This window comes from Homarus americanus, unplaced genomic scaffold (assembly GCF_018991925.1).
Source record: "Homarus americanus isolate GMGI-L3 unplaced genomic scaffold, GMGI_Hamer_2.0 scaffold48016, whole genome shotgun sequence".
Lineage (NCBI taxonomy): Eukaryota > Metazoa > Arthropoda > Malacostraca > Decapoda > Nephropidae > Homarus > Homarus americanus.
In genome coordinates, this window is record NW_024755055.1 from 2,213,538 (window position 1) to 2,240,172 (window position 26,635).

At 37.8% G+C, this 26,635-nt stretch overlaps 1 protein-coding gene across 3 annotated transcripts; it reads left to right on the forward strand.

Annotated features, from left to right (window-relative positions):
- Nucleotides 1–457: 457 nt before the first annotated feature.
- On the forward strand, nucleotides 458–25,822 carry LOC121856237. Of its 3 annotated transcripts, none has more exons than XM_042351608.1 (4): nucleotides 458–583; nucleotides 21,018–21,122; nucleotides 22,207–22,332; nucleotides 24,110–25,822. In XM_042351608.1, the coding sequence occupies exons 1-4, from the start codon at nucleotides 473–475 to the stop codon at nucleotides 25,541–25,543; spliced, it is 1,776 nt and encodes a 591-aa protein (XP_042207542.1). In that variant the 5' UTR covers nucleotides 458–472; the 3' UTR covers nucleotides 25,544–25,822. The 3 variants fall into 3 exon arrangements, with proteins under 3 accessions (XP_042207542.1, XP_042207543.1, XP_042207544.1); XM_042351609.1 differs by lacking the exon at nucleotides 458–583 and adding an exon at nucleotides 7,647–7,852; XM_042351610.1 differs by lacking the exons at nucleotides 458–583; nucleotides 21,018–21,122 and adding an exon at nucleotides 7,647–7,852.
- The last annotated feature ends 813 nt before the right edge of the window (nucleotides 25,823–26,635 follow it).

A 26,635-nucleotide genomic window follows, 5' to 3' on the forward strand; every position in this document is an offset into this window, starting at 1 on the left:
ACTGTGTTAAAAGTTGTTACTTGAAGAATCACTCCACTTCGCTCCACCTGAATAATCCCAACCCCAGGCCGTTTATTTCACCTGAAGATTATCCACCTTAATCTAACCTAAGTTAACCTAACCTAACGCTACAGGGGGGTTAAGGTTGGGTTATGTTAGGGTGGTTAATATTTAGGTGAAATAATCTAGAGGTGTGTTAATCTTCTACAGGTGATCCACACACGATCAGCCCAGGTACACGCCAACTATACGGCGGTAGGAACAAGGACCAAGAATCGTGGTGTAACGCGTCCCTCCCTCTCTGCCTCACTGGCCTATCTCCTTGCCTCCTTGCTGCTGTCCCTCCCTCCCTCCCTCCCTCCCTTGCTGGACAGGTTTCAGACGCGACCGAAAATGCGGGGAACATTCCACCTCTCAGAGTATCCGCAGACGTAACGTACCTTCAGTCAGTATCGTGTTGGTTCGAACAGTGATGGCTTGTGTAAGTGCTGTTCGTGGTTTTAGTGGACTGCCCTTACGTAAACTACAGCACTTAGGAATACCACCCCACCCGGAGATAAATTCTTACTATGGCACCAAAAAGGTATATTGGAAGACCGATCTTTTGTCACATATTACTGTAAAATATCCAAAAAAATTAGTCAAAAACGTTTTTTTTTCTTTAACTGCTCAAAAAAGATAATATTATACTGAACACAACCAAGAGAACTGAGAAAAGTACAAATACATAAAAGTGACGTATGTGATTACAAAAATAGTGGCTCTATTATTTACTGTTAAGTAGAGTGTTATTTCCTACGATGGATAGTTTAATGTTATGTGAGACGCCAGGGAACAGTGTATGGGAGTGGCTGAGTTGATTAGAAGCTCCTAAATGCAGATCAACGACGCAATATTATGGTTGAAATTATTCTTCAGTTTATTAATCGTTTCAGGTATATTAGTTAATGATGTTAAATTTTATATATGAAAATTAACCACCCTGGAGTAATCTAACTCCGCCGCGTTAGAATGGTGAATCCTAGATGAAAAATACGCCAAGGTGTCTTATCTTTCAAGGGGATTTAGTACATTAACTTGAAATAGGGATAAGATATGTTACTGATTAATAATAAATGTTGTCATGGTCAATTCCCGTATGACACTTGTTAGTTAGTAGGTGAATTGACTAACGCTGATTATACCGGTATTGCGCCTGTGTTGTTCACTGTATCTAACTATATTTAGTGTCCGACTGTATCTTTCGGGCGGTTAGTCTTGTGTTCATGTTACTTTTTTATTGTCCAGGTATGATGAGTCCAGTATTGGGTTTAAAATGACCCTTGACAAGACTAACACACACCCCTCACACACTGAATAATGCCGCTTCTTCAACCTCATAACCTGACCCGGAGGAAGTAACCTACCATATCCCTTTATAGCCACCATAACTGTACACTATATCCGGTTTACACTATGTAAATACTCAATATAATTAACCTGATTGAATAAGGCCATTTTAGGTAAATTTTGTGGTTTGTGAGTATAATTTGTTGTGTGGTGAGTATAATTTGTTGTGTGGTGAGTATAATTTGTTGTGGTGAGTCTAATTTGTTGTGGTGAGTATAATTTGTTGTGTAGTGAGTATAATTTGTTGTGTGTTGAGTATAATTTGTTGTGTGGTGAGTATAATTTGTTGTGTAGTGAGTATAATTTGTTGTGTAGTGAGTATAATTTGTTGTGTAGTGAGTATAATTTGTTGTGGTGAGTAGTGTTGTGTGGTGAGTATAGTGTGTTGTGTGCTGTGGTGAGTATAATTTGTTGTCTAGTGAGTATAATTTGTTGTGTGGTGAGTATAATTTGTTGTGTATTGAGTATAATTTGCTGTGTGATGAGTATAATTTGTTGTGGTGAGTAGTGTTGTGTGGTGAGTATAGTGTGTTGTGTGCTGTGGTGAGTATAATTTGTTGTGTGGTGAGTATAATTTGTTGTGGTGAGTGTAGTTGTGTGAGTATAATTTGTGTGGTGTATAAGTTGTGTGGTGAGTATAATTTGTGTAGTGAGTATAATTTGTTGTGTGGTGAGTATAATTTGTGTGTGGGTGAGTAAATTTGTTGTGTGGTGAGTATAATTTGTTGTGTAGTATAATTTGTAGTGAGTTTGTTGTGTATATATAATTTGCTGTGTGATGAGTATAATTTGTTGTGGTAGTAGTGTGTTGTGTGCTGTGAGTATAATTTGTTGTGTGAGTATAATTTGTTGTGTGAGTATAATTGTTGTGTGTGTGAGTATAATTTGTGTAGTGAGTATAATTTGGTGAGTATAATTTGTTGTGTGTGAGTATAATTTGTTGTAGAGTATAATTTGAGTATAATTTGTTGTGTGGGTGAGAGAATTGTTGTCTAGTGAGTATAATTTGTTGTGTGGTGAGTATAATTTGTTGTGTAGTGAGTATAATTTGCTGTGTGATGAGTATAATTTGTTGTGGTGAGTAGTGTTGTGTGGTGAGTATAATTTGTTGTGTGGTGAGTATAATTTGTTGTGTGGTGAGTATAATTTGTTGTGTGGTGAGTATAATTTGTTGTGTGGTGAGTATAATTTGTTGTGTAGTGAGTAATTTCCTGTGTGATGAGTATAATTTGTTGTGGTGAGTGTAGTGTGTTGTGTGGTGAGTGTAGTGTGTTGTGTGGTGAGTATAATTTGCTGTGTGGTGAGCATAGTAGTTACACACCGTAGGCCAGAACAGACATGCAGACTACAGTAGATTAAAAACACAGCGTGACGTGATGATATGTAAAAGCTCAATAGATTTGGTTAGGATAGGTTTAGTTTGGGTTTGGTTAGGTTAGGGTAGGTTTAGTTTGGGTTAGGTTAGGGTAGGTTTAGTTTGGGTTAGGTTAGGTTAGGGTAGGTTTAGTTCGGGTTAGGTTAGGGTAGGTTTAGTTCGGGTTAAGGTAGGTTTAGTTAGGGTAGGATAGGTTAGGTCTAATAAAGAAGCCAATACCTAATGACTGTTGCTGAAAGATTTGTAGCTCCTGAAGTAATTAGATTCAGTATAAGAACAGGGGCAGTACCTGGTTCCTGAAACACATCAATAACAGATCGACAGTATGGGCGTTGTCATGGTTACTCCCATTGTTTGTGATTGACACTCCTTGAGGTTATTGTTATCCATATATTATTAACCGTAGTGTGTTTTTCTGTACGTTGGTTTAAAGATAAAATTCAATTTATAATATTTTTTTGCGTTATGGTAAAAAAAAATAATCCTTACTAATTACTTATTCTGATCTAATGCAACACTGTGGTTTAACAAGGAAGGTCATTTAGTGGTAAGTTATAGAGAAACATGCACTGGTTATGAGTAATTAAATGTTAAAGGAGGTCAAATTATTTCGGTTCATCTTGATCAAGTTTAGAACACGAACTGAAGCCGTGATTAACTGTGTTGACTTCACGAGGATGTCTTGACGTGTATAACTGACTTCACGAGGATGTCTTGACGTGTATAACTGACTTCACGAGGATGTCTTGACGTGTATAACTGACTTCACGAGGATGTCTTGACGTGTATAACTGACTTCACGAGGATGTCTTGACGTGTATAACTGACTTCACGAGGATGTCTTGACGTGTATAACTGACTTCACGAGGATGTCTTGTCGTGTATAACTGACTTCACGAGGATGTCTTGACGTGTATAAATAACTTCACGAGGATGTCTTGACGTGTATAACTGACTTCACGAGGATGTCTTGACGTGTATAACTGACTTCACGAGGATGTCTTGACGTGTATAACTGACTTCACGAGGATGTCTTGACGTGTATAAATGACTTCACGAGGATGTCTTGACGTGTATAACTAACTTCACGAGGATGTCTTGACGTGTATAACTGACTTCACGAGGATGTCTTGACGTGTATAACTGACTTCACGAGGATGTCTTGACGTGTATAACTGACTTCACGAGGATGTCTTGACTTGTATAAACAAATAAATGACTTTATTAGTTTGACCTACAAGAGACGTCAGTTACCTTAAGCTCGAAAACAGCTGGTGTTGACTTTCTCATAACCTTGACACTATTTTAGACCATTGTGAGAGTAGAGTAACGTCCCTATAGCATATAACTCGCAGGTGATCGATGAATTCCACAATGATCACTGTGATTCCTGTTGTCTCGGTAGGGTTGTCAGAATCCTTCGTTCGTTGTGTCATATTGTCTTTCTCAAGGTATTTCTTTCAGCGAGTGTTTATAAAGTTGATGTCATATACAGTAAAGGTCACCTGAAAGTGGGAAAGGTGAGGCTGTTAAGTTTTCCTCCTCCTCCTCATTACTTTCGTTGAATAAGTTTAGGGTATTGTGGCGAAGTGGTTATCGTACTGGGCTTGCTATATTGCCCCCCTGGTTCGAGTCTCCACTAGAGTAAGCCGGTACTCGTAGAGTAAAGCCATATCCCCACTGGCTTGTTGTAATTATCCACCCGGTTAAGTATCCAGGCCATTAGGGGAGTATACCTGAACTGGCTTAACCTGTGTGACGACAAACTCACCTGGCCGACACCTTGGATAGCTTCATTAATGTCTTACGGTATATTAGGCGAGACTAAGTTGAATATAAAATAAACTAATAAGTAAAAACGTAATTTATATTAATAAATATGAAACTTAGGTCAACCTTCACAAGTTAATTCGTTATATACGATTTATTATATTCGATGCACCGGAAAGTAATCTGGTACCACAGTAATAAAAATATCCTTAAAACTTTGTGCGAGGCAATTTAACACAACACAAGAACATAAGGGGTCTGCAATAGACCGGTTGGCTTGTGCATGGCAGCTCCTGTCGAGAGTTACTACCACTCTCTATCATCCATGAATCTATCTAGCCTTCTTTTAAAACTCTCCAGCGTTCCATCACTTACTACAAAGTTGCTAAGCTTGTTCCACTCGTCCACCACCCTATTTGTGAACCAGTTCCTTCCTATCTCCCTCCTAAACCTAAACTTATCCAACTTAAATCCGTTGCTCCGAGTCCTATCCTGCTCGGATATTATAAGAACTTTATCTATATCCCCTTTATTGATTCCTTTCACCCACTTAAATACTTCTATCATATCTCCCCGTACTCTTTGTCTCTCTAGGGGATGCAAGTTTAGTTTCTTTAATCTATCTTGATATGGAAGGTTTCTAAGTCCCGGAGTCATTTTCGTCATTCTTCGCTGCACCGACTTCAGTGAATTGATATCCATTCTATAATAGGGGCACCAGAACTGAACCGCATAATCGAGGTGCAGCCTGACTAGCGCAAGATATAGTTGCAATATGACCTCTGCACTCTTATTACTTACACTGCTAGATATTAAACCTAATACTCTGTTTGCCTTATTTCGAACATTAACGCACTGTTTTCTAGGCCGAAGTTCCGGGCTTACAAGTACCCCTAAGTCTCTTTCACAAGTCGACTTCTCTAGGTTGATGTTGTTAAGACATTGACAGTATTTGTTCGTTCAATATTAAGTACGCAGCACTTGCTGGTGTTGAATTTAATTTGTCATTTCTGACTACTCCTGCAGTTTATTTAAATCCTCCTGTAGTGCATTTGCATCCTGCCCTGAATTAATCTGCCGCCCTATTTTGGTGTCCTCCTCAAACAACCCTGCCGAGACAACAGGAGTCACAGTGTTCATTGTGACATCCATCATCGGCGCACTCCGTGAAGACACTTTTATTACTGTGTACTTGGTAGCTTGTATGGAATTCCTTGCCCTATCTGTAGTTACATCAAACGTGTTGTAGATGACGCAATGAATGAGTTCATTCATGTTTTATTACTCAGCGCTAAGCTGTGGATACTAGTGTAAGCTGGCTTTACTCCGGGGAAACTCTGTGGTGATGGAGTGGAACCGGCAGTTTGAGCTGGTTCGCTCTGGAACCATTGAAGTGACCCACTCTTGATTGATCGTCACTTTTTCCTCATTAAGAAACAGCGCTACGGTTTTAAATACCTGTATTATTCTTTTATTCCATAGTGAGAAGTGATACCACCCTCAGTGTCAAGACCTGACTGAATTACTCAGAATAGGCAAACTGTACTACAAGCTTTGTCAATAAATTTGTTAAACTAAAAAAAAAATGGATCACCTGAAGAATCATCGCCCCAGCATATTTCACCTGAATTTTAACTACCTTAATGCTAACTTAACTTAACATAAACCTATTCTATCCTATCCTAAATCTAACCTAACATAGTCTATGTTACAGACAAGAAAAAACGTGAAAATGAATGGGTGACTAAAACAATTTTCGATATCGCACAAAACTATATGAAGCGTTTGTCAGAAGGTAATGGAACACAAATAATGGAGAATATTATATACTTGCAGTAGGTGGTACACTGTATAGCACTTTATACAGGTAACAAAAATACTGTTTTAGGGTACTGCAAGCATCTCCCGCGTCCATGCAGCTAAATAACTACTTAAGCCGGCTTTGTATAGAATATTTTGAATTGTCCGTTATTCTTATAGTCAGGAGGTTAATAAATTATTTGTACGTCAGCCAGCGACTGTAGTAGAGGAAGAAACCGGAACCTGGGAAGCCTGATGTTTCGTAGTGAGGCTCACACTGGATAACACCCTTCTCACGTGTGTCCTTACTCGAACCCTGGACGTATTATTGAGAGATAAGCTTATTACCGCTGCACCACCAATATGCATTATTATGTAAATTCAGGCGTATATCTTCTTCATATTATTGATGCATATAATGTTTATTAATTCTAAAGTACATATTATTTATATTACAAGATGTTATACAGTTAGCCAATGATAACCACATTTGTGTTTTAAGTTATCTTGAATTCGGTTAATGCATTGTCCTTTTGATGTGTGTATGGGGGTGGGTGGGTGGTAGAAGGCCGATTGTGAGTGTGTGTAAGGAGAATTAAAAATAATCAGTGCCGAAGAGGATAAAGTAATGGAAAATCTTGCTTGATTCTGTTGATAACCTGACCGCTAGAGTTCCGTCGTAGTACTGATGGAAGAGTATCCGTGGGAGAAGCTGGGGCAGGGAGATGTGATGACAGATGTACGAAATTTTTATCGTTTAGAATGTGCCTGATACCATTATCACCTTGAATGATGGGAACAACGAGTGTATTTGTTATAAATATTTAACCCCGGAGAACAAATTAAATATCTTGAAACAGCTAAATGAAATGGAGAAACATTAAAGGTGACATTGGCATAATTTGTTAGGATGTTCATTAGCGAAGTTAATGAATGAAAATTGTCATCTAAAGAATACTGGACTAATTTCTGTATTTGTCCAATACTTTCAATACTTTATTCAATTAATGTAATGTTTATATAATGAGACAATGCAGAGAAGTGATCTACGTCACTTCAGTACATAACGTGACGCAATACTCGCAATATTTTGTTGGGTGGCGCGTGAACTCTACTGTAGTTCTACTTAAATTTTGTGAATGCTTCTTAAATACATTACTTTAGTACACAATTAAAATCAGTTAAATTTACGCATTATAATTTAACTTATGAGTGTAGTAGGTTGGTTACCTAACATGGCGCAATTGTTGGGGGAGGGGAGAGGGGGTGGGGTGGGGTGGTTAGACGTCACAGAAAACGTTTCCCAAGTAAGCTCAGCCCAGTCACATTGGAGTAGTGTTTTCACTGCGACGAGTCAGTGTGGTTGTGTTGCTGTAGGCGTCCTGGTGACTTGATCAGTTTGCATTTGTTTGCCAGTGATTTGTTTATCAACTTAACCAGTGAGAGGAAAGAAAATTTATTAACAGTTTACTTTAAAAAATAGAAAACAAAAAAATGGTGGCGCAAAGCTTATATGTAGTGAGTATATTGACTATTTTATATATATATATATATATATATATATATATATATATATATATATATATATATATATATATATATATATATATATATATATATATATATGTGTGTGTGTGTGTGTGTGTGTTAATATTTTTGTTACGCTGATAATTTTGTTTGTGTACAGTATATTATTTATGGTAAGGCCAGAGTCAATAACGTACTACAGTTGTTGGAAACAATCGCTTATGTTACCCATCGTTAAGACGTGTATTTTACCACAATAATTTTCATGTTATATATCAGTTCAGTGTACACCTCAATAATTTAAATGGACTCTTGTTACGTAACCGTAGGCTAGTCACAGTCTTGCCACACCAGGCGTTGCTTGCAAGGTGTGGCGACATCTGCTACGGAATCTAGTGGAATTTGTTAATTTCCTGTTATAGTAGACCCGAGATAAACGACCACGTGCTTTTGCTACATCTGAACAAATTCATTTTAATATGGCCTGTCAAGACGATAGCCTTCATCCCCCACCACCTATCCTCTCACCTTTCACTCTCTTTACCTGTTAATGAGACTACAAACATTAATATATAACGTATCCTAAAGGTAAGAAGAAAAATGTATTAACAGTCAATATATTACTTTATTGTCGCTACCGATCGGTTGGTTAGCCGCTAGGGCGGTAGGTCACGTCCCTGTTACACACTGTTGCCAAGTACTGGCTCGAAGATGTACCTGCGCCAGTGTTGTTTAAGTCTGGTCTTAAAGGAACCCACACTGTTGCCGTCTTAGTTGGCAGATGGTGTCTTTTTTAGCCTTAAGCCACGTCCCTCCCACGCCCACCCAGGTATGAACACTGGACTGGGTGATGGTCACTGAGATGATTATAGACTTGTATTATGTCTCCTCTTGCCCGCCTGTAGTATGTATAAGCTAGGCAGCTGCAGGCGTTCTGCTCCCAATACTGTTAAAATGTTCATTGTATTAACACCTGGGAATAATTTTATATCTATGTGTAGTATTAGGTGAGCCTAAAGCTACCTAATAAAAATAGTTGTAGTTTTATTGAAATCTGTTTTTGTTATAACAATATATTTACATTTGTTAGGGCTGTTCCTGTTCACATATTAAATACTGGATACAAATTCCGATGAGTTGATCAGTTTAACTATTGTTTACAGCATTTAATAAGTAATTAGTAATAGTCTTAAGTTCTTAACAAGTGTAAATTTTATAGCAGAAAAAAAATAAGAAATCACTACATAAAACTACCATAAATTTTCTAGGTGTGAATGTTAGGGAGTGGGGTGTGAACTGCTAAAGGGATTGTACACTTGTTGAGGCAATATTTGAAGTCTCCATGATGTAGCATATTAATGAGGTGAGATGAGGTAGTGCAGCTTCACCATTTTGTGTGTGTGAGGGCCATATCGAGTGACTGGGGTTATAGCAGTTCAATATATTTGTCTTAGGACTACTGGCCGGTACCACGGGGGTCCGCCTCCCCTCCAGAAAATTCCAATGCGTTTTCTTTAATGCAGTATGGTAGTCGGGCATTTGTGTATAGTATAAATTAATTAAGAACATAAGAATGGAGGAAACTGCAGCGAGCCTATTGGGCCATACTGGGCAGTCCCATTTACATCCAACTCAGTTTGTGAAAAAGATCTAGGTGTATTTGTTAGCAACGACTTGAAACCTAGAAAACAATGTATTAGCGTTCGCAACAAGGCAAACAGGATTCTTGGGTTCATATCTAGGTCTGTGAGTAACAGAACTGCTGACGTTATCTTGAAACTTTACCTAGCATTAGTGAGGCCACACATGGATTATGCGGTTCAGTTCTGGTGTCCTTATTATAGAATGGACATAGATTCTTTGGAGAGAGTACAAAGAAGAATGACAAAAATGATCCATAATATTAGAAACCTTCCATATGAAGAAAGACTGAAAAGCTTAGGCTTACATTCATTAGAGAGGCGTAGAGTTAGGGGAGATATGATAGAGGTGTACAAGTGGGTAAGTGGGATTAACAAGGGTAAAATGGAAGATGTTCTGAAGCTCAGTAATAACGAAATAACTAGAACAAATGGCTTTAAATTAGATAAATTCCAGAAAGGATATAGGCAAGCACTGGTTTGGTAATAGAGTTGTGGATATGTGGAATAGGCTACCGAGTGCTATAGTAGGATCGGGGACGCTAGGGAGCTTCAAGACGAAGTTGGATAGGCACATGGAAGTGCTGGGATGGGTGTGAAAGGGATCTGCCCTGTATGGGCCAGTCGGCCTCCTGCAGTATCCCACTTTCTTATGTTCTTATGTTCTTATAAGTATCCAACCTGTTTGAAGCTATTCAGCGTATTCGAGTTAATGATGATATTTGGTAACTTGTTACCATTCATCCACTACTCTGTTTCCAAACCAGTGTTTACCTATATCGCGCCTAAATCTAAATTTGTTTAATTTAAAACCATTGTTACGAGTTCGCTCCTGGTTGGATACTCTTGTAATGTCCCCTTTGTTTAGCCCTGACTTCCATTTATACACCTCTATCATGTCGCCCCTCAGAATATCTCGCAATACCAAGTGCACATGACTTCAAAATGCCCTTGATATTGGTAAGATTTATTTCTTTGTGGGGGGGGGGGCTTACAGCTCCCCCCCCCCCCAATTAGGTGGGCAGGCTGTGCACGCCATGTCCCCTTATGATGTTCCTGGATCCGCCTCTGGATACACCGTTTACAAATTTACATTGAAACAGCCTCTCCATAGACTCAGAGATTCAGAGATCTGTTTTAGTTTCAGAATATTGGAACATAGATTTCAGTCCACAACAGAATAATTGCACCGAAAATTTGCAGTGTTTAGTTGAAATGCAAATTACCTAAACATTTTAATCATTATTTAGCTTACCGCAAGGGAAGTATAAGCTTGTAGATTTGAACGGAGATAAAGTCATTATTTTAACCTGGTTTCAATATTTTGGCAGTTGTCGATAATCTTCAAAGGTAACATTTAAATTGTTGCCGTGTACGAGGGCAGTTAGGAGTTACCACAGAAAAAAAACACTCTTGAATCGTGTTTATATGACTGTGTTGGTGATTATACTTCGTCACTGGTAAGGTAAGGTTGTACCTAAGTGGTAGATATTAAACCATGGCACAGATGTAGCGTTTAGCAATAGCGTCAACATTACGTTATCTACGGTTAACTTAATATTATTGGAGTTATTATTTTTATTGTATTTTATTGGTTTTTTTATTATTGCTTTTGATTAACGGGAAAGATCGACGTCGGTTAAAGGGTAACTTACACTGAAATAGATTTTTTTAGACCGCCATCGCCCAATTTAGGTTTAAAATGAGAAAACGAGCGAATTTCCGAGACCACTTAAAGTTATTGTACAGTTTAGCGTTACAATTATTGTACAGTTTAGCGTTAAGATTATTATACAGTTTAGCGTTAAAATTATTGTAGTTTAGCGCTAAAATTATTGTGCAGTTTAGCTATAAAATTATTGTATAATTTAGCGATAAAATTATTGTGTAGTTTAGTGTTAAAATTATTGTACAGTTTAGCATCAACTTGTGTTTACCGCGAAGGACTTAAACTATACAACTACTGAAATGGGCGCTGATATCACCCAAGACCTTCCCGCCCTCTCCACTCCACCGTTCAGAGCAGCACTTATACCCCGGAACCCGGATTCATAATGATTCACGCGTTGAAATGTTTTCCCCGAGTTTATCTTCAGAACACAGTAAGTTATGGTCACGTCACGGATTGATTTTGACGCCATATTGTCCTATCCTAGCGCATAGAAGGTAATTCAGAAGTACGAACTATTGAATCTGGGATATATTTCGTTATGCTGACTTTGCCGAGTGACACAAATATTTTAGTCGTGTTGAGACCCGATAAAATTATTCCTACTGTAGACTTCTGCTATAGGAAACATTCTATAGGCATTCCCTTTCTCATATTGCCTTGTGATATTTGGTGATATATTTGGTGTTCTAGCGGTAGTTAAAATTTATTTATCTTATTTCTTTTAAATTTTCATAAATAAATTAGAATCTTATGCAAAAAAAAAAGGTTCCAAGGTATTAATTAATCGGTGATTCGTCAGTATAAATGATGTAATTTAATTTTTCTTTACTATGGAATATTCTATAGTATTTATGCCGAGTTATAAATACCGGTTTATTTATTTTTATTAAATATTAATAGATTATATTCTGTGCGACGATTACAGGGTACATTATTTCTTCCCATGAAGTAATATTATAATTCAAGTTTAATAAGTTAACTATTTGTTTTCAGGCAATACTTTTTCTTATCACTTTTTATCTATCTAGAAATAAGTAAAACTTATCTCTCTAGAAATGAGTATTAATTTCGTCTGCCAGAAAATAGTATATATAATGTACAGTATTTACGGATGTTGGATCTTCCGAGTGTTCGAACAATTATGATTTTTTTAGGCGAAATTTTTTTTTGTAATAGGACAGATTTACACCATAGACTACACACACACACATACACACACACACACACACACACACACACACACATATATATATATATATATATATATATATATATATATATATATATATATATATATATATATATATATATATATATATACACCTTGCCAAAAGACGTGTCAGTTTGTTTAATGTGACGTAATTCCGGATTTCCTAACTAAAAATGAAAAACAAAAAACAAACGGTACATGCCACAGCGAAGTTACCAAATCTTCATGTGTGCCTTTCCGTGTCGGTTGCACTGCCGTGATGAAATTTGTAAACAGCTGACTTCTCTACACCCACCCACCCTCCCTCTGTACTAGAACATAGAACATAAGGAGTCTGCAATAGGCCGGTTGGCCTGTGCATGGCAGCTCCTGGAGTTACTACCACTCTCTATCATCCATGAATCTATCTAGCCTCCTTTTAAAACTCTCCAGCGTTCCAGCACTTACTACAAAGTTGCTAAGCTTGTTCCACTCGTCCACCACCCTATTTGTGAACCAGTTTCTTCCTATCTCCCTCCTAAACCTAAGCTTATCCAACTTAAATCCGTTGCTCCGAGTCCTATCCTGCTCGGATATTATAAGAACTTTATCTATATCCCCTTTATTGATTCCTTTCACCCACTTAAATACTTCTATCATATCTCCCCGCACTCTTCGTCTTTCTAGGGAATGCATCGTCTCCCCCTAACACACCCTCCCCCGTATTTCAAGGGTATCCATCTCAGTGTATTGTTTTAAAATACCCAGTATGTGGGTAGCTTGGGTGTATCCATAAGTTGTAGTGACAGGGAAGGTCTAAATGAATCAAAGTGAGTTGATATTCTCCCTAGTAGGAGTCTCGAAGCAGGTTATTAATAGTTTTTGGAAATATTGTTACCTGACTGGAAATCTTGCTTGAGTTCTGGACAAGGTTAAAAGAATTTGTTGTAATAGGCAAATGTCTCGACGCTATTTAGAGATAAGTCCCTTTGATTTGTTGCACTTAAGTTTTCGTGAATCAGGCGACAATAATATTGAAGTTTTGAGATAATACTAATATAACATTGATCTTTATGGACTTATTTATAGAAAACTTGAAAAACTAAAAAAAAAGAAAGGTTTATTTCACCCAACTTCTGTGATCAGCGATATAGTATGTAGAAGTCGGAAAAAGGCGCCAGTTATTGTTTTTACTAATGCATCAGCGGAACAAATTGGCTATATCCTTTTTTGTACCAAACCATAAAATCAAATTAGGAAAGAAATGCCGTTGAATTGGTTTCAGTTCATGCTTTGCAATATGAGGGAAGTTTTAATAATTTGAAATGGCTCTCTACTGTATCACGAACATTACTGCAACGCTATTGGTTGAATTAAGGGAGAATAACAAAATACTGTAATAATAATTGTATTTTATTAGTAGGCGAGATAGTTTTTTTTTTTAATTCAGGCGAAATAATGGAAACAATTCATAGATGGTTAGTTTAGGTTAGTTGCAGATTACGGACCTTCACAGGGGAAAAGCATACTAGATAGTGAACAGAAATTCCCTAAAACAATTATATCCCATACAGGTACCCCACACGATTTCTAGAACCCAGATTATGATGGAGCATCTCAAAGTATTCCTAAAGGAACAATGAAAACCATTTCCTACTGTAGTGTTCCACCGTAAACGTTTTGGCCATTTATTCTGAAGAGGATGTTGACTTTTCAGTGGTTTGTGGTCACTTGCTGAACACACTATCACAGTCAGCTCCTTGGTACCACAGTCTGTACCTTCGTTATGGCACCACAATCAGCTCCTTATTGGTGAAGGTGGCGAGACTGAGCTAAGCCATGGTAATTTAGCTGATTTTAAGCTTTGGGTAGCGGCGGTAGTGATGATTCGTAGTACAGTAGTAGTTTGCTGTAGTACTGTACTGGCCTTCGAAATTCAAGGCAGCGTTGAATGGTCTATTGGCTACAGTGCTTGGTTATGATCCTAAATTCCACAAATCAATTAATCTAATGTCAAGGGTGTTCGGTAATGTTCAGGAATATGGAATCACCTGAAGATCCCCCTCCCCCTCTCTCTCTTCACAGCTTATTTCACTTCACCTAATTGGGTTGGTGAAGTAGGTTAGCGTTAGATTATCGTTAGGTTAAGTTAGATTAGTGTTAGGTTGGTTAATCATTAGGTGAAGTAAGTTAGGTTGTTTTGTACAGTATATACATGTATTTACGTGTTTATTTGCACCGTTTGACTGTTGGCTATTTGCACCGTTTGGCTGTTGGTCTGATAGGTTGACACGCCAGCAGGTCATATACTGCACACACCAACACAACATGGTGCAAGAAAGTGTTACCAGGGGAATCGGATTTTGCACACGCTCTGTATTCTAAACCTGTTTGGTACACGGTCCGAGTTTTAGATACGGAATCAGGGGTCTCCACAGGAATAATATCAAATCAGATTATTTTTTATTTATTGCTATACTTAATTATAACTTTGGTTCACGTAAATGTCTCTGAGGAGAATTACATTTACTCTAGTGTCCGAGTCTATAAGCATATACTGTACATGAAGTATACTGTATGTATTTAACGTGTTCTTATTCATGGTCACTCTTCACGTGCATGTTGAATCGTCACACAATTGGGCAATTTGTATGACGTCAGGGTTTAATTATATTTTTAAATGGAGGTGTGGGCGGAATACAGCTGCCTGTTTAACTTCAGATTTAATAAAGAAATAACTTCGACAAATAACTATAAAATTCATTGGTTAAGTAAGTTCATTCAGTAACTTATGAAATTAAGGTTAAAAATCTTTGTCAAGGTTATTTACATCATTGTGATTTAATTGGTGCGAAGTGAGTGTGTCTTAGGAAGGTAAAGTATTGTTGTAGTTTCACCATTTTGGATAGTTTGTGTATTATTTTGTATACTGTGGTTTATCGTATACATCTTGGTGGGTAAAGATTGAGTTATGTATAATGCCAGGCCAGTACTTGATGTTTTTTTCCATTGTGAAATTACACATGTCTGGCTTCACTTTTATCTGTTGATTAGATACGATATTTGTTATAAATAAAATCCTTAGTGACTAGTGTAGTGTAACGCCATTGGGAGGAAGGGCCGATGTAAGCTTTAAAAAAATGTGGTGTATTATATTTCAGCGGGTTTTTTCAGTGATCTGGTTTTGTGTATTATTTAATTGTGTATTATTTAAGAGATTTGGATAACCTTTGGTGGTAAGTTGAGCGCTAGCACTTGGAACGTTGCATCATATACTGTATGGGTCCAGACTGGTACGTACAACAGCCTATTTAAAATAATATCAGTCATTATCGTAGAGACTGCGCTACGGCACCTCAGTTACATGGCTTATACTACAGGCGGGCAAGTTTATCAACATAACAGGCCATTACTCGGTCTAGAGTGTTCATACCTGGAACTGGTGGACGGCCGGGGTTCAAGACTTGACCTGACTAGCACTGGTACAGATACGTTCTGAAGCCAGTATTTGCCCACAGTGCGTAACAGACACGATCCCACCGCTAACGAACCGATCAGTGACGGAGAATATAAAAGTTCAAGACTAAAGTTTCCGTGTGGGTACAACGAACATACAGCTAAGGTATTTCAATAACCAGGGCCATTTACTCTACGTTAAGTGAGTTATGGTGTTTTTTCGCGACATTAACACCGAAATTAAAAAATGTATTCCTCTTTGTTGTGTTGTTAAATTATTCAATACAGTGATAAAGAAAAAACGTTATCATATTCTCCCAGATTGATAATTTATATTTGCACACTTGTTTCCGGATCAGGTGTCTTAAATAGTGTACAATATTCTCAAAATGCTTAAGTTACCGTCCATTTCCCTGACGTTTTCTCTAATAATACCTGTCCATTTTCCCCTAAGAGTCCAGCGCTACCTTATGGAATTATATTCATTACCGCCGAGTGTCCACCTAGCAGTGTTTATCTATTGTCATCGTCACTTGTCGTCTTAATGGTAGGTTGATGAGTGGGGGTCAGATCTCAGGAACAAATCCCCTCCCTTCCTTCCCCTCCAATTGCCCCCAACCCAACCCTCCCACCAACAAGCACTACCCTTCCCCTTTATCTACAAGCGTTAAGTCAAATAGAAAATAGGTATGTGTTAATAGTGTTTTTATGCATCATTAATATATATGGATCATCATTTTGTTGTGACGTATAGGTGTACAGATACGCAATGTCCTTGTAGTTTGCAGGGTAATATATGAGGTAGGTGATGTTTTGTCTTGTGCAGTATTATAGAAAATTCGGTAATTGACTTCAGCACCATGTAAGGTTTCTGTGTTGGTTGCTCGGTAGTAAACCATCCCATTATGTTTACATCTCATTTCCTTCTGAAGACTAAATACCTTCACCTATGTCCCAATTCACGAAGATTCCAACCGTGAATTTTATCCCATAACTGGTGGCAATGTTTATACCCTACATCCCGGCCCAGAGTATATTAAGATCACAGTATTGTTATTTGTCTGTCTATCTGTCTTTATCAGGGTCAGAGTATCGCTGGTGTTTACGATAAAAAGTCTAGGGAAATAATTTATAAACATTGGAATGAAACTGGCCACTTAGATTACGGTACTGTAGTGGTTGCTGGCATCTCTACAGGATATTGTCGGTATTTTCAGAGGGTACACTAGGGTACACTTATGATGCCGTAGTGAGTAATTGCGGCTGCCCTTATCTGTGGTCACTTGTGTGGGTAGAGGAGTGTGAATCATCCAGGATAAGAGGCATCGTGTGCAGCGGTCCTACAAACATATTAGGCTCACATACTATATTTAGAGCTTGTCTGATGAAGCTTAGTGTGTGTGAGTGCGTGCGAGAGGAGGTGCCTGCAAAATATTACACATAGTCAAGTAAAGGTTGAGGTGACTGACATTTATATATAGATAGTAGTAGTCATGGCTAAATTAACTCGTATCAGAAAAAAAAGTCAGATTTAATTTCTCACGTGAGGGATTCAGAGCTCAGGTTAGGTGAGGTTTTTGGTCATGGGTTTTAAAGCTGATCTCGATACAGTAGTAGGTCCTGATTTCAATAATTTTTGTGCTTAAGTTGAAAAAAAACGCGTCTTGTTTCAGTATAATCTGTATTTTTGGGTTCAATTAAGTCATTTTCATGTAGCTTATAGGTAAATTAGATCATTTGTATTCGTTTGTCACTCCGTTGAAGTCAAGGTCCTGATTCACATAGATTCGAAGTGTGAATAATTCTCATGGCCTTAGATGAGAGACGTAGCCTTGTCGTTAGCTAAAAGTACAGAAATAACATGAGCTATACTGAGACGACACCTTGGCTTCATACTTTCACTCTGCAAGTTAGTTTAGGATAAGATTAAGGTCCATTAATATTTTGAAAAAGGTATAGATACAGTCCCTCAATTTTGTCTTCTAACTGGTACCGAGGGAACGTATGTAGGGAAGTAAATATGGATAGGAGGTTCAGTTTGAGTTACGGGAATGTTTGTGAATTCGACCTCAGGCACTTGGGTTGTCATCGTCGCCTGATATATTAGAATGATAGTGATAGACAAGCATTCTTTATACACGACAGGTACTATACTTGTCCACATGCTGCCACACACCAGTTCAAGACAGGTATTAGACATCCACCTGCGTTAAATTCGCTAAACAGTATATGGCGATACAGTAATGGAATAAGTTTGGGGTTAATGGTGACTCAGAAAATGCTTCATATCCATTGAAAACTGTTTTTGGTATTTTCTTTTATCAGCAAAAAAAAAATGTGAGGTATTGTTTGTTTTCTGTTGTATCTCACCCCTCAGCAGCTAGGATCTGTCGCATCTTTCACCCCAGTAGTTAGGATCTGTCGCAAATAACGTCGTTGAAAATCACAGTTGTTTTTCTATATGCATTTTGTCTCGGTAATATATCAATTTTCACATCACCACGGCGGAAGAATATGACTCAACCTCAGAATGTTAACAATTGAGTAATTATAGTGAGTCACCGCCACCTTGGTAGAATATAACTCAAGAATCCTGATTTTAGTTAGCCAAAAATGATACCAGGTGCATAATTATACTAAATTATCGCATGTCTAGCTGATGATAATGACAGTGAATGATTGATGCTGGCACTGGCCGTCATGCAGCTGTGATGGTACAGTAAGGGCGCTGCTAGTCTTCTCCCTCTTCAGCTCACGCACTCGGGCGGAAGCATAAAGCTGGTTACCTGTGCTTGATAACCACGATAGTTAATACAGTAAAACAACAACTCTCACAATCATCTGTATACACCACAAACAAAAACAAGAAAATCATCGAAATAATTAATCACGGCGGAAATATCGTAACGACAGTACACGCTGCCACTATGTCACCACGTGTTGTACTTCCTCTACCGATAAAAGATTACACCAGCAAGTTGCTAAAGACGGATATGAAGTACAACGCATTTTGGGCTACCCTGGTGTTGTATACAGGTTGATGAGGGGAACTGATCACGGGCTTAGCGCGCAGTTCGTCCCCTGCTCAGCACCTCCCGGGCGACAAGGGATTGCACCATATTTTGTAACGAACGCACTTCTGTTTTTGTTATCGCCAGTTAGTTAAGTTTGGTAATTACAACCACTCGAAGTCATGGTTTCCTATAATGTGTCCTTGGGAAGCTCATTATAGGGTGTCATAATTGGTAGTTATCAAGACGGTGTTTGGTTATTGTGGTCGTTTGTGATGTTCTACAGGTTAACTGCTAGAAAAAACATTGCTGGCCAGCAAATAGGGATTGACCGATTGATGCGTAGTTACGTGTTCTGCCCCCAGAGAGCAAGAAAATGAGTATTATTTTACTCCCGCCCATAAAATTCCCGGTGTTGCGCAGATGGCCTTCTAGTGCTGTATTTAACACAATTATTGGTTTATTTTTGAAAGTTTATTGTTGGAAACGAGTCTTAGTGTATCATAGCTCTATCTCGACTATTTATTTGTTACTTGACTTTATCATCTTCGCCTCTCACCCACTGACCTGTAAGCCGCTTGGCAGTCTCTGTTAGGCACTGTCGGCAAATACGTCTCTGTTAGGCACTGTCGGCAAGTATGTCTCTGTTAGGCACTGTCGGCAAGCACGTGTCTGTTAGGCGCTGTCGGCAAGTACTCGGTGCCGTCACATTACACACTGGGAGAATGATGGCCAATGTTTATTACTCAACTTGTAATGCGCGTTAAGACTGCAGTTGTTGAAGCACACTCGTAACTATAACGTCAAAGTTTTGTATGATAATTGATTTTACTTTGAAAGAACTGACTGGGGTATTTCCTTCGATTATTTGCAGCTTCAAAATGTTAATGGGAAGTGGCACCTGTTATTTATTAATGGTTCCAGCATAACAATATGTATATGAAGAAGTTAACTTGAATTGTTCACGCGAGAATAAAACTACAGGTCCTTAGACGAGTATTATTGTTTTGGCGATAGCGGGAACCATTTTATTTTATTAGTAATATTCCTCATTATCCAGAACCTGTCACTCATTTGTTTTGGAATGTCTGTAAAATATTCTGCACCTTATAGACTAAATAGTACAGTGTTTTACAGGGAGTCCAAGAAGTTGTGGGTGGGGGAACATGGCGAGGACACCAAGCCCACCCAGCTGTTTTTATTTTTTTTATTTTTTGGGGGGGAGGGTGGTGGTGGCATTTTGAAGCCAAGCGCACTTGATATTAAGAGATATTCTGAGGTCAATAATAATTACTTTTTACTATACAAAAAGCGCCTGAGTGCAATATTGCTTGAAGAAAAAGTACCCTATTGGAGTTTTCTGGTGAAAAGAGGAGTTCGAACCCCCGGACCCTCCCCTGCTGTGGACTTGATAGTAACAATAAATACAGTGACTTACTGTATACCATTATGAACCTTCTGGAATTAATATCCGAAGATTCTCTTAAAGTTTTCTGGTACCTTTTGGAAATATTCTATAGTACATTATTTTATAAGATTCAGTACCTTTCTGTAATTTGTAAAATCATCCATCTTTTCAAAATACAGTACTGTGCATTTTCTTTGTGCCAAATCATGTGGGAAGTGTGCTATACAGTGTGTAATATTGTGTATGTTTAAGTGTTTGTGTCAGATAAAACACTTTTTAAACCAATTACTTTTTATTTGGTAATTTTTGGAATATTTAAAACAAATGTCTCTAGGTTGCTGTGAAAACATACTCAAATATTAGCTGACGTGTTTGTGACTACAGTGAAACCTGCATATAATGGACCAATGTCTAATGGGTATTTACTGTAGTTCGTTAGATGGAGGTTTCTCATCAAATGGAATCATGAGCTAATAGACTGCTCCCTCATATACAGTACTGTAGTCTTTTAAATGGAGGTTTCACATCTAGTGGAACCTCACTCTAATGGACTTCCTTTCCATGTGGTCCATTAAATAGAGGTTCCACTGTATCGATACTATACATTACTGTAGTCATTTATTGATCAGTTACTGTATTTATATACAGTATTGACTGCCACATGTGGACACAGGTAAACACTTTTCTTGCCTCATGTTCAGTCAGGTTTAGGATATTAAAACACAAACAACTTTTCAACAGTTGAATGAATACTACAATATATATTTGGAAAACTCGCAGAACACTGTGGCTCCTGCTGATGGAGCGTTGGCTGCTGGAAGCCAGACTCGCAGAAGGAAGCCGGGGTGCTTATTACAACCATCATCAACAGGCCAGCTGTTGGAGGTTGGTGTCTCCTACTGGAGGGACTAACGTGGATTTTTTATAGAATATTAAAATAACAAATCGGTTTGAGTTGTAGTTTATAGAACATTAGAATTTGAAATAAATTTTTTGTACTTTTTTTATATTAAAGATGTTACATGAAAATTATGAATATAGATGCATAAAGCCATTTTTACCACAGTATACATAGTACAGGTACTGTACCTGTATTCAGTATTTAAAAAAAAATTACCCACACATAGAGTACTGTACTGTATTGTACAGTATTTAGATACAGCCCAGTGGATGAAACTGTTGCACAATACATCTTTAAATTAAGGTCTTGACTCGAATTATATTATGAATGATATCTTTTGTCAATATTTTCTACCTTATGTTATTAGATCCATTATAGAATCGCTCATAATCTCCCATCTCGGTTAAATTTTCATTGATATTTTTGTTATTCTCAAGTCTTCTTTGTTTAGTGTGTATAAGAAAACATCCTGTAAAGCTATGAATTGAGGATTACCAGTACTGTATCTTGGTAAGCATACACATAGCAGAGAATAAAACAAAGGGTAGAAGGGAAATGTTAAAAGAAAAACACATGCAGTATAGGGAACAAATATTAAGGAAAGATTTTGAGAATGTGTGACAGCACTATAGTGTAAATGATGCCCAAGACAATGGCCATTATTAAGAGAAGCACAGTGTGTAAGGTACAGTATAGTATAGCCATAATCCCTGGTACTGTACCCTGTCATCACACCAGCTTGACCTCATCCCATGCAAAATTTACAAAAAACAAAGGAAGTGCAACAAGTGAAGACTGTCTGTGACTTTGTGGCAGTGGACAGGTCCATCACTGGTCTAATGTATGTACAGCATTGTATCATTGAACAAACAGAAATGACATTGAGAAATTGGTACACACCTTTGTAAAAAAATACATATCAAACATTTGTGAAGCAGGCGATGACTACTTGTGTGAAAGGGTCCACACATTTGTAGAAATGAATTTTTTTTTATTAGCTGACAAATGGATATTGTTATTACTGCATGATAATAGTCATACAGTACTAATATATGTGGAACCCTTTAGGGTAACCCTGCTTCTCCTGTTGATGCTGCCGTGGGTGCCGGAACGCAGCTGGTTACCAAATGCCAGAATTACAGGACAAGCCAGGGATGCTTCTCACAGCTGTCATCACCACCCAAACTATCTCAGGTAAGCCTTGACATACCAGTTCTAGAGATACATTTGTCTCAATTACATTTCTTGAAATATATCGGTATAATAATTTAAGTTGTATGGTTAAAGTCCACAGTGTTTTTGTATCATTTAGTTCAAGTAGAAACCAATAGTGATTGAGTAAATTGCTGTAGTTGAAAATTTTTATTCTTATTAAAATGAGGCCAGTACAGTACTTGAATTGCCTTGGATGTAGCACCTTTGTTAACACTACTTCACATCTTAAACCTCTTCAGCCACTGTAGAAGAATCACAAACTTGACGGGTTCTTTCATCCCAGTGATGTACAGTATTTCACACTTCATAGTCCTGGTCATTCTTGTGGGTCAGTAGGCGTAAGTTTTTCCCTGCTGGCAGTCTCATCATTCTGCTTGTTTCAGTGATTTCGTCTCTGTTATTGGGAAATTGTTAAAGCAGATAAGTGTTCTGAATTATCAAAGTATAGTCCCTGTATTTGATGAGTGAATCATAATTACAGAACCTAATGTCAGTGCCAAGGTAGTTGTAGGGATTCAAAGACTTACCAGTTGCTATGTTCCTTTTTGCTGGTTTCTTTACAAATAACTGGACTCATCTTCCAAAGACCTGCAGGGAAAAAAAAACACGTAGCTATGCCAGTCCTTCCACTAGAGCAGCGCATTTTCAGGATTTGCACACCAGACTACTTTTGTTTCAGATCATTGATTAACCCATATGTATTAACACTTTCCGTGGGGTTCGTCAGGCTTTGTGCAGTGTGGCAACCCTGTGTTTGTTTACATTTGACGGAAGGAAACTCGCATTAGTAAACATACTATGGATTCAAAGTAAAACAATATCAAAACAAATATCTCAATGCAATTATGTGTGGAATGTTTAAATGACTACCCCCTGTAAACTTACTAGTGAAGGTGGACTGTACAAGGTGTGGTATGATAGGTAGTGGGTAAATCTCCTAAATTGGTTGAAGCTTAACCTCCCCCCACCATGTGCTAACCACCTTGTCATTGTGGGAAGACTTGTGAGTGTCAAGGATCCAGCAAGCTATGTTGTGGTGTTAGTTGGCTCATCAAATGCCCTGTTACTGTTGTAAGGGAAGTGATTGAAAAGCTTCTTGGTAGTGACTACATTCCATTTATTCTTCTCTTAGCTCGAGGTCCAACATGTTCCTTTGCACCTAGATGGTGCTTGGACAGGGCAGAGTGGACCTAATTTATGGACCAGCAAGATATTGGTTGATGTGAAGGAGCTTTTATCTATAGCTATAGCTCTAGCATATTAACACCACACTCCTTAAAGCTGGTCTGAAAGCAGTTCCATGAACTGCTGAATCTTTTGTGAGGTGACCAAATGTCATGTAGATCTCCTTGTTGAGTTGTTGACTCATGAGCAGTGGCTTAAGAGGTTGAAAGTGTGATTCAGGATTTATAAAGTTTTCCAAGTGGCCTGATAGATACTTTAATTTATTCTAAACACGTGGTACAGACCAGTTGAACTAATTTAAGTAAAGTTGGTCTTGACTTCCATTTTTATCCCTTTGTTTCAGTACTCATATCCAATTCTATTACTGTATTTCAGTATTCACAATTACATTTTTAAAACAATTCTCATCTACTTGGGTATAGTATAGTATTAATAACTTACTCCCCATTTATTTTAATAGCAATATTTGTGAAAATAATACTGTAGTGTTGTCTTCCCCTTGATACTCCTCTTTTACTGTTGCCTTCTATAACCCATTCCTGTATATTAAGATGTTTCTTCTTTGTTTCAGGACAATGAAAATCCAGTACAAACCGAAGTGGAGAATACTTCTTGTGGTTCAACAATCTCTAGCGCTGAACAACCATCAAGTGTGAAAAGTGATTCCTTTGGAAATTATTGTGATGATGATAGTGATGGAGAACTTGTCATTATTGATGATAATGATAAATATATTAGCCTTGATAAACCAGCTGGTGATGAAGATACAACAAGTGGTAGTTCAACATCTGACAAAATTGAAATGCCAACTGTTATTCAGGAAGAGGAGCAGAGTGAAGATCACGTTACGTCTCCTAGGAATGGCAGTCGTAATGAGACCCAGCAGAAGATGGAGCATGGCAAACTGTGGCTTTCCCGGAGTCTGATATTTATAAACACCACCCTGAGTGTAGTGGCACTGAGCTCAATTGAAGAAGCTTATCAAAAACACTGCAAAGAGACTGGGAAGGAAGCGCTGACGACCCCAGTACTTGCACGACTTATACATAGTCTATTTTCAGATGCCATCAAATGCCGTCTTGGGCCACGTGGGAATCAGAAGATTCATTATCGCAAATTACAGTTGAAACAGACGACTGTGTCATTTTCGCAGTCTACAATTAATACTTCTGAAAATAGTACTGCCAGTGTTAACTCTGTGAATGACTCTGTGGATCCAACAAGTGATGAAATATTTAATATCTACAAGCAAGAAGAGAGGCAGCCCGAAGATTCTGGTAAACAAGAACATAAGAATATAAAGGATAAAGAAAGTGTTGATGAACCAGAAGTCAGAACAAACCATGTTGCTGTTACAGAGAAAGATGAAAAAAAAGAGGAGAAAACAGGAATTTCTGAAACACCATCTAGAGAAAACCAAATGTCTCAGATTTCAATGGATGATAAGGAAGGCTGTGAAATTGCTGCCGAAAGGCTGTCAAAGGTCTTAAAGTGGATTTCCAACCAAGGTCGAAAGGATGTTTTACTGCAGGTATTTGCCCACAGTGCATCATGTCAGTTACCATCCTGCACACCCGTGTGCCTGATGTTCCGTCGTGTTCGTCGTCACGTTGTAGCCGCTCGTCACTCGTGTTCTGTGCTGCGCGTATATTCGACGCTTTTGCGTATGCATGTATCATCGTGCAAAAGTTCTGACTGTGGCCTACCTGCTTGTCCTGCATTACGAGCAACAAAACCCGTCAAGCGTTCTATTGAACAGCAAGAGAACCCGTCAAAGCGGCCTGCTGTAAGCTCCGGTGGTGTAAGATTTCCATCAACACTGGCATTGGCTCCAAGATCCCCACCATCATCACTACCAGGTTCACCTGTGAACTCACCCCCATTAAGTCCTGAGGTCCTCTCACAGGGGGGAGAGCCACACTGGCAAACACACACACCTGTTCAATATGTGATTGTGCCTGTCATGCCAGTTATTATGCCTCTCCCAGAGAATCGTGGAGCTTGATTCTACAGACTCGTGTCTATCGTGAGGAGACTAATGATCAGTTTTTTTTTCACACCATTCTTTTATATATTTTTTATTCATGATACACAGTCCAGTATACTGTATGTATTATTATTTTTATTTTTTTATTTTTTATTTCAAAGATGATTACAACATTATTTTTTTTTTTGCAAAGAGAATTCTCATCTTGGTAAACAAAGAAATTTTGATAGAATTTGTGATTTGAATGTCAAAATCAAATATGAAACTGATTTAAGATAGTTTTTAATTTATCATCTTGATTTATTTCTTTAATATAATACAGTAAAGTACAGTACAGTTTGTTTGCAGTAAAAAGTTATTTGAATTTTCTCATTTCAGGTTAAATTAAATACAGTAGCTTGAATAATTATATTAAGAGAAAAATGTGTACTTTAAATTGATATACCTGTAAAGTCATTACAGGTATTTACAATATTATACATACAGTACAGGTAGTCCATGGTTTGGATGGGGAGCAAGAGTGTTGTGTGCTTACATTCACTGCCTCTGTGAACCTTATCTTTGATCATTTTATAAAATCCAAATACTATAGGCAGGCATAATCGTGCCCTCTGAAGTCTTGTTTGGGTAAATTAGATCAAATTATTATTACATTAACTTGTAACTTCAGTAATTTGTAGAAAATTAAGTTGTTCTAAGTCCAATCTTTAGCACAGGGGAGAAAACAAAAATGATTTCAGAAGAATTTTTAATTAAAATCCTATTTTTACATTACTGGTACATTGTCATGATTAATGAGATTTAAGATTTTTTCTGGTTTTGATACTAATTCTTTATTGTGATTCATAATATACTGCAACTTGTTATTTACGTAGAAGAAAATTAAGATATAATACTGAACTGTACCTGTAAGGCTGTAATACTACACATGTTGGGAGTGTGTATCATAGCCATACACATGCTTTGACAGTCCCATACCCTAGGGGAATACCACCTGTGGATGCTTTCTACAATTTTGCAAACAAGAAAATATATTTGTAATATCACCTTACATAATTAATGATAATTAATTTGCGGAATGAAAAAGAAAAACCTGAATTATTGGACATC